At 38.1% G+C, this 11,554-nt stretch overlaps 3 protein-coding genes across 3 annotated transcripts in view; 1 reads left to right on the forward strand and 2 right to left on the reverse strand.

Moving 5' to 3' along the window:
* LOC109820800 lies at nt 3,568-3,927 on the reverse strand. The gene has a single exon (XM_020386998.1). It carries the CDS (start codon nt 3,925-3,927, stop codon nt 3,568-3,570), a length of 360 nt encoding a protein of 119 aa, XP_020242587.1.
* Nucleotides 6,595-7,567, forward strand: LOC109820802. Its single transcript, XM_020386999.1, has 2 exons — nt 6,595-7,249; nt 7,347-7,567. Exons 1-2 carry the CDS (start codon nt 6,595-6,597, stop codon nt 7,565-7,567), a joined length of 876 nt encoding a protein of 291 aa, XP_020242588.1.
* The window catches only part of LOC109820803 (phospholipase A1-II 5-like), a 2,426-nt gene continuing 2,288 nt past the window's right edge, over nt 11,417-11,554 (reverse strand). The window contains exon 4 of the mRNA XM_020387000.1: nt 11,417-11,475. Within this exon, the coding sequence (XP_020242589.1) occupies nt 11,417-11,475 (59 nt within the window). The remainder of the gene's footprint in view (nt 11,476-11,554) is intronic.

The following is an 11,554-nucleotide window of genomic DNA, read 5'->3' on the forward strand; positions in this document are numbered from 1 at the left end:
TAATTTATGAGAAATAAATTAAAAGGATTTATCTTTGAATTAATGAATTTATGAGCATGATGGTTGGAAATTACGACATTTCATGTGTATTTATTTGATAGTTGTAGTTTCATCTTGTACTGTTATTAGTAGTTGTTCACATTTCCTATTCATGATTCATGACACTGTTACATAGTATTTATTGTATTTATCATCCCTTGTTATAATTGAGAATCGTTAGGATTTTATGGCTATAGTGACCTGTGTGACATGAATAAGACCTAGAGGCATGTGTTGTGTTGACTTAGAAAAGCGAGAAGAGTTGAGATGAGGAATTCTTGGTTTAGGAGATCGGATGTGATTGTTGATTATTTCCAGGCTCGCACCAACGATATTCCTGTGTAGCGTTGGGGTGGGTCTGAGGATATGTGATATTGTGATTGTTGATTATTCCAGGCTCGCACCAATGATATTCCTGTGTAGCGTTGGGGTGGGTCTGAGTGATTGTTGATTATTCCAGGCTCGCACCAATGATATTCCTGTGTAGCGTTGGGGTGGGTCTGAGGTGCAGTGATATGTGATTGTTGATTATTCCAGGCTCGCACCAACGATATTCCTGTGTAGTGTTGGGGTGGGTCTGAGGTGATGTGATTGTTGATTATTTCCAGGCTCGCACCAGCGATATTCCTGTGTAGCGCTGGAGTGGGTCTGAGGGGGCAGTGAAACGTTGTGCGTAGATGATTTGGTGAACAACTGATTATCCGAGAATATGAACTTTGACTCTGTGTGAGATGTGAACCAGTGACCTGTTGTAGGCAGTGAAACGTTACGTGTGGATGATTTGTGAACAACCGGTTATTCATGAATATGAGTTTTAACTATATGTGAGAGGTAGACCAGTGACTTGTTATAGGATGGTTAGCTACATGACTTTGTTGTTTGAATGTTTATGGGTTCTTGTGAGATGTGGACCAGTTATATTTCTTTCCATACCTAGATTAGGATTAATATTTAATTATCTACAATTTGAGACATATGGTATATACATGAGGGTTTCCTTGTTTGGATTATTTCGCTCGACGTACTACGTCTCGAGTTGTAGATTTTTAAGTCGTAATTCTATCTAGGGGCATGTCCTTGTTACGCGGATGATTATGGATTCTTATGATCGTTATACTCTAGTGATGGATTGCATCTAGCTTGTTAGTATTTCAGCTGCATGTTTCTATTTATTATTATTGTTATTGCATTGGTCATTCGACCGATCCTATTCTCTTTGTGGGATCTTGCTGTGTGCCATGCACCCTGATGTACACCTATTTTCTCTGGTGTACGTCAGATTTAGGAGACGGACGGCCTCAGCTCAAAATCGTACAGGAACCGGAGGATTCTCAGCAGGAGTGCCTTGTAGATAGAGCAGAAGAATAAGTTGAAGCTTAGTTATTCTTTTCAGTTTATTTTCGTAGCATTTCCTTTTCCTCCTGATCATTGTATTTTATATTCTTCGGTATTTCATTCAGATAGTTGTATAAGGGCATGTTGACCCGAATATTACGTCTCAGATGTTATCCTATTTGTGATATGATATTTTTATTCTGAGTTTGTCTATTATATTTTTGCTGATTGTGATCGGGGACCTGTGACTTCGTATATTATATTTTTGTCGCTTAGCGTATTAGATTGAGTAGAAAGAGTTTATTTATTTATTTCTACTCAACCTAATACGTTGCGGGCTTGTTCACGTTTCGATTCCCGGGTATTTTGGGAAGCGGGGCGTGACACATGTTTTTGAGATGGTGGAGTTTGTTCTTCCGGAACAATTTCTAGAACAGGAGGTTTTATGATATTATTTTGATTTGGATCTATTTTTTAAATAATGTCAGGAATAGAAGCCTCATCAATATCAATAGCAGTTATGGGAGTATTAACATATTCCTCTTTAATGACAAAGTCCTTAACCTTATTTACCCCGCAAACTCAACACCTCAAAGAACCAAGCGTTTCTCATTTTAAATATTGACTTAAAAGCAGGATCATAAAACTTCATAAAACTTGTAACCCCTAGATCTCTCAGAGTAACCAACAAAATAGTAGCTAATCGTTCTACAGTCTAGTTTCTTTTCATGTGGCCTATAAGGCCTAGCCTCAGTTGGATATCACCAAATGTGCAGATACTTTAGACTAGGCTTTTTGCTGTCCAAAGTTCATAAGGGGTTTTGGCAGTCGCTTTAGTGAGTACTCTATTAAGTATGTAAGCTAAAGTCTTTAATGCTTCTCCCCAGAGAGATTCTGGTAATTAAGTTGGAATAACTTGTCATACTTCTTACCATGTCCTTAAGAGTTCAATTTCGTCTTTCGGCAACATTATTCATGGTAGGAGAACTAGACATGATGTGTTGTATGACGATACCGTACTCCTCTAGGAATTTAGCAAATGGTCCCAGGCGTTATTCACCTGAACCGTCATATGTGCCATAACACTCACCACTACGATTAGATATAACACTTTTAACATTTTTATTGAGTTGGTTCTCACTACAGCTTTGTAAGCGTTGAACATGTCTAGTGATAGGGTCTTTTCATGTATGAGATTAAAGTAGCCATAACGCAAAGAAAACGTTTATGAATGTGATAAAATATTATTGACCATTCTAAAAAACTATAGGGAATGACCCACAAATACCAGTATGTATCGGTTCTAAGACATCTATAGCCCTGTTGGCACCAAATCTCCTAATGTTTGTTTATTTCCCCTTTATGCGATTAGTGCAAATTTTAAAGTTTAAAAAATCAAGGGGATCAAGAATCACATCTGACACAAGTCTCTCAATTCTATGTTTGGAGATATGACTTAATCTCATGTGTCATAATGAAGCGACATTCTCATTAGTCAATTTTCTCTTTACACCTAAAGTGCTTAATTGTAAGGTTTCATAATATGAAACAACTGTATCAAGCAAATAAATGTTATCAGTATAAGATAAAGCATTGGTACCAACACAGGAATAGAAGACAAATTTTGTCTAAATGATGGTACTAAATAAGTCTCTTTTAAATCCAAATAACAACCGGACTTTAATAATAACCTAAACGTTTCAATTGCCGCCTTTTTACCATCACCCACATAGATGTATCTTTCACCGTCACTTAGCTTCCGACAGCTCAGGCACCTGCATAGAAACACTGATGTTACTTGTGATAGCTGAATCTAACCACCACGTATGTTAGAACAAACAAAATTAAAAATGAACCTTTCTTTGCACATCATGCGTGATAGTTGATATAGTTTTTTATTATGTTCCGTAGCCTACAGAAGAAACAACCATCTCTATTATTTGCCTTGTGTTATTTCTTTTGTGATTGAGCTTCTACAACTTACTTATTTTTCATTCTTTTCTTCCATTTGTCCTTGGAAGTATTAGCTAAATAAGCACTTCCTCTCTTTTCTTACTTCAACCTTTTCTCTTCTTGCACACAATGTGAGATGAGCTCATTAAGAGACCAAGTCTCCTTTTGACAATTGTAGCTCACTTTAAATTGGCTGAATTCTTTGGGAAGAGATATAAGAACCAAATGCACAAGCAATTCCTAATAGAGTTTAAGCTTAAGCGCTTTCAGCTTTGAAGCAGTGTGAGACATCTCCATGATGTACTCTCTAATATTTTCTTTCCCTTTGTATCTCATTAAGATAAGATTTGCTAAAAATGTACTAGTTTTAGCCTTTTTATTCTTAGCAAACATTTTCTCAATGTCCTCAAGGAACTCTCTAGCACTAGTTATCTTCTCAGACGTAGTGCCTCTGAATGCTTCTGGAATGACCATCTTCATGATCATCATGCACATGCAATTTAACTTCTCCCACCTCTCCACATCCCTTTTCTCATCAGTGGAACTTTTATCCCTAAGAGGTGCAGGAGAAGGAAGCCTTAACACAAAGTCGATATCCATGGAATTAATGTTGGTAGTGATGTTTGAAGCAGAACTAACAACTGAATCAGAGAAAAACATAAGAAAATAAATAAGCTCGCATAAGAAACCAAATCAAAATTTATAAATTTAAAATTAGCAATGCCCATCTCAAGATATTACAATATTAATATTTAGTCTTTGAAAAGAAATATTAATTTGTAAGTGGTACTCTTAGTGTGGTGATCAGACATTGACAATAAGACATGTCAAATAATAAACCTTCTTTCGACCGATTTATTGTTCACATATAAAACCGAATTATTGGTCATATTTATCATTATAGATATGCATATGATTTTTTTTTCAAATATTAACCTTCCTTTGGGCTGATTAATATTTTCATAAACCATATACACACTACCATGTTGATATTTAAAATAAATTGATCTACTCAAGAGAGGCTACTTTGGTAACATATTGTTTCAATCAATTTTTTTAATACATCATATATTTTAATAAACTTTAATGCGGATATTTTGAATAAAAAAATCAAATTCCAAATACTAGCCCAACAGTGCAGGTGTGCCTGATTCAATCATTAAAAATAAAAAAAATAAAAAAAGTCCAAAAGCAAGCCCACTTGAATGCTTTCTCTTGATTATTTTTGTTCACCGACACTATAGCCGTAGCGGTAGAAAACCCAACACTGTAGAATTTTTTTTCGCTGACACTATAGATCGAGGCAGTGACAGAAAAGGAAAAATTTGCAAAATAGACCGTTTTTATAAAGTAATTAGCGAAATAGATCACTTTTGAGAGTAATTAGCAAAATAGACCTCTTTTTGACAAAAGAGGTCGATTTTGAAAAAATGGCTTCAGAAAACATACGGGACTACTAGTCCCGTATGTTTAAAGCTAACTAATCTAATGATTAGTGCACTAATCATTAGATTAGTTAGCTTTAAACATACGGGACTAGTAGTCCCGTATGTTTTCTGAAGCCATTTTTTCAAAATCGACATCTTTTTAGCCTATTGGCCAAAAAGAGGTCTATTTTGCTAATTACTTTTAAAAGTGATCTATTTCGCTAATTACTTTATAAAAACGGTCTATTTTGCAAATTTTCCCGACAGAAAACCAAGCACCATAGCAATAATTGTTTTCGCCGGCACTATAGCGATAGCAGCAGAAAACCTAGCATTGTAGTAATTTTTTTTAAAAATTGCTAACCTGAAATCTTTCTTTAATAAACTTCGATCCAAACCCAAATAATAAAAATTGAATCAAAACATCCAAATTAAAAAAAAAAAATTACGCATATCCATGACATTAAAAAAAACCTAGTTTTCGATCAAACATGAATTCTTCTAAATTGGACTTATAAAATTCAAAATATGATAACCCTTTTGAATCCAAAATCATGAAGAATATATAAGAAGAAGAACTACCAAATTTTATTCTCAAATCAAACAATTCGAAACGAATAATTTTTAGATTTGAGAACATACAAGAGAACCACATCACAAATTAAAATTATTTCTCAATAGATTAACATAAACACCGCTCTGATACATTTTTTGGATAAAAAGATAGACTTCTTACTTTAAGAGATAAAACCCTAATCAATCCCAAGATTATTCATGTCAAACTATTAAGATAATTAAGAAGATACGGAACCATATCTAAATCCATGGAGTAGGACGTGATTCTTGAATTTTGATATGTAGATCTTCCAAATCTTATACGTATATCCTCCCTAGAGAAACCCAAACTTTCTGAAGATGAAAAATCGGAAAGAGATTGTACATAGAGATTTGGGAAACCATAACCCTATTTATAACTGAATCCAGTTATTCATAATTATTAATTTAGCCCATCATAGAACTAACAATTATATATTTTGGTCTCTACACATAGTAGACCCATACTTTAATTATGCACTAAAAGTTCAAACCCTAAATTAGATCACGTTAATAAGCTAACCTTAACTAATAACACATAATACATATTTATTTAATATACTGGACCGTATATTGGATTTAACTCCAAAAGACTGAACATTTGCCGGTTGTGGATCATCCATGTGATTGGCGGGTTGAAATGCAACACCCTGGCTGTTTGGGTTAGAACCCCATCCATTCGCCTCGCTATTCGGAGGGCATTAAATTAAATGAGATCAAGATAATTTGAGGGATTCCCTTTGGTTACAGCTTGAGGCATCTCGAGATTATTAGAATTCCTCACCAACTTAGATTATTCTAGAACAACTTTCTAGAACTTCTTTCTAGTAACATCCTACAAAATATCTACCATGAAGTTTCTAGGAAGATACAAGTGTATGGCTAGTATTTATTCTTCTAGAAACTTCTTAGTAATGTATGGCTAGGATTAACTCTTCTACACACTTCCTAGCCCTCTTAAACAACTATAAATAGGGGTCTTGTGCTCTCATTTAAGCAAGCAAGCAAGCAAGCAAGAAGTGAGCTTGAGAGCTTGAGTGTGTAGTGTAGCCTTGTGTGAGTGTCCACCAAAATAAAGGAATTGTGTGAAAGTGAGGTGTTCTTGTAAGAACAAGTGTTGTATTCTCAAGTGTTCTATCAATAAAAGTTTCCTTTGTGTAGAGTGTTGTGTTCTTCAAATTCCATCAAAGTGGTATCAGAGCAAAGTTCGATCTAGCCGGGCCAATCGAAGGTGCTCGTGTACGAGATGGCGAACATGATCCAGCCACAGATTCCGAAGCTGATGAAGACCAATTACGACAACTGGAGTATCCAGATGAAAGTCTTGCTCGGCTCGCAAGACTTGTGGGATCTCGTAGAGAATGGCTACACTGAACCGGAGTCACCTGCAGCAGAAGAAACCCCCCCCGCCACTCAGAAGAGTGAGTTGAAGGAGGTCAGAAAAAGAGACAAAAAAGCTTTGTTCCTAATATTCCAAGGCGTAGATGAATCTGCGTTTGAGAAGATTTCCAATGCCCTGTCCTCTAAAGAAGCATGGGAGATTTTACAAAAATCCTATCAAGGTGCGGAAAGAGCCAAAAAGGTACGCCTCCAAGCATTAAGAGTTGAATTTGAAAATTTGAAGATGAAAGCTACAGAATCAATATCGGATTATTTTAGTAGAGTTCAGACAATAACAAATCAAATGAAGAGAAATGGAGAAGCAATTAATGATGTAAGAATTATGGAGAAGATACTTAGGACTTTAGACTCTAAATTCAAATATATTATTCCGGCAATACAAGAGTCTAAAGATCTTTCCGAAGTATCTATTGATGAGCTGCAAGGTTCTCTGCAAGCTTATGAACAAGATATAAACATTAGTTCAAATCAAGCGGAGAATCTAGAACAAGCCTTGCAGAGTAAGATGACTATCAAAGAAGATAGTCGAAGAGGACGTGGAGGCTACAGAGGCAGAGGCTCATTTCGAGGTGGCTCAAACTTCCAGCAAGGTCGTAGGAGACAGTACCAAGGAGGCCATGAAAATCAAGATCGAAATAGAGATCGTGAACGATCATTCGATCGAGGACGAGGTCGTGGCACACGAGGACGAGGACAAGGAAGAAGTTACCATGAGGACAGATCTCAGCCACAGTGTTACAAATGTAAGAGATACGGTCATCTCAGCTACGAATGTTGGGAGAAATCAAATCAAGTGGCAGAAAGAAGCAACTTTGTAGAAAGGGAGCAGGCAGACACTTCAACAGTCCTGTTGACGTACCAGGAGAGCGAAAGCAAGAATAAAGATATCTGGTATCTAGATTCAGGTGCCAGTAACCACATGTGCGGCATCAAGGAGTTTTTTACCGAGCTGAACGAGACGGTACAAGGAGATGTCACCTTTGGAGATCAGTCAAAGATTCCAGTGAAAGGCAAGGGCAATATAATGATCCAGACAAAGACGGGCGAGAACAGGTACATCTCTGATGTCTACTATGTTCCAGCATTACGAAATAATATTTTGAGCCTAGGCCAGCTCCTTGAAAGAGGCTATGATATACATCTAAAAGACCTTGCCCTCACTATTAAAAATAAAAATGAAGTTATTGCAAAGGTGAACATGTCTAGAAATAGACTGTTTACCTTAAATATTCATGCTGACCCTGTCAAGTGCTTGAAGTCAATCATAAAAGACGAGACTTGGCTCTGGCATCTACGATTCGGGCATCTCGCTTTCAGTGGCCTGAATCTTCTATGGAAGGAGAAAATGGTAAAAGGATTGCCGCAAATCAACCATCCGAACCAGCTATGTGAAGGCTGTATGAAGGGCAAACAACATAGAAGAAGTTTCGAAGTTGGAAAGTCAAGAAGAGCAACAGAGTTGCTACAATTGGTCCACACAGATATTGCAGGACCATTTGAAGTCATCTCTCTTGGAGGAAACAGGTATTTTCTCACATTTATTGATGATTATAGCAGAAAAACTTGGGTTTATTTCCTGAAGGAGAAATCCGAAGCTCTGGAGAAATTCAAAGAATTCAAGGAGATGGTAGAAAAGCAAAGTGGGTACCACATCAAAGTGCTCCGATCAGATCGAGGTGGAGAATACACTTCGAAGGCATTCAACAATTTCAACAAGCAGTACGGGATAATTCATCAACTCACTGCCGCCTACACACCACAGCAGAATGGCATAGCAGAGCGGAAGAATCGTACCATTCTTGATATGGTCAGAAGCATGTTGAAGAGCAAGTACCTGCCAAAGACTTACTGGGCTGAAGCCGTGGACTGTGCAGTTTACCTCCTCAACAGATGTCCGACAAAGAGCGTCAAGTTCAAGACACCATTGGAGATGTGGAGCAACATCAAGCCAAGTGTCAACCACCTGAAGGTGTTTGGGTGTATTGCATATGCACACATCCCGGAGCAGAAAAGAAAGAAGTTGGACGATCGAGGAGAAAAGTGCATATTCGTTGGGTACGAGAGGAGGACAAAAGCATACAAGCTCTACAATCCAGTTACAAAGAAGATGATCATTTCAAGAGACGTGGAGTTCGATGAAGAAGATTATTGGAAATGGACCGATGAAGATAAAAATATTAAAGGTATGTTCTTTGAAGATAATGATGATGACTTGCAGGAGGTTGGAAGACCAGAACAAAGTCCACCTAATAGTCCAGCTCCATCAACCCCAACATCAACGCCGACATCATCCAGCTCAAGTGAAGGAAGCTCTTCAGGGGGAGCAACAAGGAGGATGAGAAGCCTAAGAGATCTGTACGACGATACAGAGCCTGTCGAGATGATGGATGACTACACACTATTCTGCTTGTTTGCAGAATGTGATCCGGTCAGCTATGAAGAAGCTGCTCAAGAAGATAAGTGGAGAAAAGCCATGGATGACGAGATCGAGGCAATCAAGAGAAATGACACATGGGAGCTCACTACCTTACCTGAAGGCCATAAACCAATCGGAGTAAAGTGGGTGTACAAGACAAAGACAAATCAAGATGGCGGAATCGAGAAGTACAAGGCCAGGCTTGTTGCAAAAGGCTATAGTCAGCGAGAAGGAGTTGACTATGAAGAAGTGTTCGCACCAGTCGCGAGGATCGACACCATCCGACTCATTATCGCATTGGCAGCACAGAACCGGTGGAAGATCTACCAGATGGACGTGAAGTCTGCATTCCTGAACGGCTACTTAGAAGAAGAAGTCTACATCAAGCAACCACCAGGGTACGAGGTGAAGAATCAAGAAGACAAAGTCTACAAGCTGAAGAAGGCATTGTATGGACTGAAGCAAGCGCCCAGAGCATGGAATGCCAGAATCGATGCATACTTCCAGAAGAACGGATTCCATCGGAGCCCGTATGAGCACTCTCTCTATACCAAGAAGAAGGATGAAGACATCATGATCGTATGTCTCTACGTGGACGACATGATCTTCACCGGCAACAATCCGAAAATGTTCGAGGAGTTCAAAAAGAATATGATCAAGGAGTTCGAGATGACTGACATTGGAGAAATGTCATACTTTCTTGGAGTAGAAGTGTCGCAATCAGAGAAAGGAATCTTCATCTCTCAGAAGAAGTATGCAAAGGATATCCTTCAGAAGTTCAACATGAGCAACTGCAATCCAGTCGCAACTCCTGCAGAAGTCGGAGTGAAGCTGAGGCGAGACACACCAGGAAGCTATATTGATCCAACTCTATACAAGAGTTTAGTCGGGAGCTTGCGCTACCTAACCATCACCAGGCCCGACATAGTGTTCGCGGTAGGACTGGTGAGCAGATATATGGAGGAGCCAAGACAGGAGCATTTCAAAGCAGCCAAGAGAATTCTCAGGTATGTCCGAGGAAGTATTGATCAAGGATTATTTTATACACAGTGTGCAGATTCAAGATTAGTCGGCTACACCGACAGCGATTATGGTGGAGATTTAGATGAAAGAAAGAGCACATCTGGCTACATGTTCAATATCGGATCAGCAACATTCTCATGGTCATCAAAGAAGCAGTCTGTCGTCGCTCTATCAAGTTGCGAAGCAGAATACATAGCAGCATCGACATGTGCGTGTCAAGCAATATGGCTCAGGAGTCTGATGAAGGAATTGCAACACCAACAAGAAGCACCGACAGAGATTCTCATCGACAACAAGTCAGCTATTGCACTTGCCAAAAATCCGGTAGCACATGGACGAAGCAAACACATAGAGACAAGATATCATTTCATCCGACATCAAGTTAAAAAGAAGACTGTGATGCTGTCATATTGCAAGTCTGAAGACCAAATCGCTGACATCTTCACCAAGCCACTAAAGACAGAGACATTTTTGAAGCTTAAGAAGAAGCTTGGACTTGAGAGAAATGAAAGTTGGTGATGAGGGGGAGTATTAGAATTCCTCACCAACTTAGATTATTCTAGAACAACTTTCTAGAACTTCTTTCTAGTAACATCCTACAAAATATCTACCATGAAGTTTCTAGGAAGATACAAGTGTATGGCTAGTATTTATTCTTCTAGAAACTTCTTAGTAATGTATGGCTAGGATTAACTCTTCTACACACTTCCTAGCCCTCTTAAACAACTATAAATAGGGGTCTTGTGCTCTCATTTAAGCAAGCAAGCAAGCAAGCAAGAAGTGAGCTTGAGAGCTTGAGTGTGTAGTGTAGCCTTGTGTGAGTGTCCACCAAAATAAAGGAATTGTGTGAAAGTGAGGTGTTCTTGTAAGAACAAGTGTTGTATTCTCAAGTGTTCTATCAATAAAAGTTTCCTTTGTGTAGAGTGTTGTGTTCTTCAAATTCCATCAGAGATGAGTCTCAGATGAAGTTCCCTCTGAGGTGAATCTGTCTTTAATTGAGTTAGAGTTACACTAATATCTCTTGATATTTTCCAAGAGTGCTACTTGATATTTTCCAAGAGTGCTGTCAGGATTCAAACTCGGGCCTTCTGTATTGATATATGAACGCCTCTGACCTAAATTTCCTCTCGTATGAAAAACGAAGAAACTTCATGAAAATTTTCTCTAATAAAAAAGTTCATCGTAGCTTTAGTGAAGCATCTCATAAATCACGGTAGTTCTATGAGAATTACTCGTTATTTTTTTCTAGTACACATAAAGGAGCTAGCTTAAGTACATACGATATACCTGCAAGCATGCATACATGCTTTTATTTAGCTCAATTTAATACAGTTTTAACTCATGGTAGGTAGATATTAGGCAGCGG

Source organism: Asparagus officinalis, chromosome 8 (assembly GCF_001876935.1).
Source record: "Asparagus officinalis chromosome 8, Aspof.V1, whole genome shotgun sequence".
Classification (NCBI taxonomy): Eukaryota; Viridiplantae; Streptophyta; class Magnoliopsida; order Asparagales; family Asparagaceae; genus Asparagus; species Asparagus officinalis.

What these genes read in the sequence shown, in the direction of transcription:
- LOC109820800 (XM_020386998.1), bottom strand. Translation starts at nt 3,927, where the DNA reads ATGGATATCGACTTTGTGTTAAGGCTTCCTTCTCCTGCACCTCTTAGG.
- LOC109820802 (XM_020386999.1), top strand. Translation starts at nt 6,595, where the DNA reads ATGGCGAACATGATCCAGCCACAGATTCCGAAGCTGATGAAGACCAAT. An exon ending in TCTAGAACAAGCCTTGCAGA is followed by an intron (nt 7,250 to 7,346) that starts GTAAGATGACTA and finishes GCAAGGTCGTAG; the next exon opens with GAGACAGTACCAAGGAGGCC.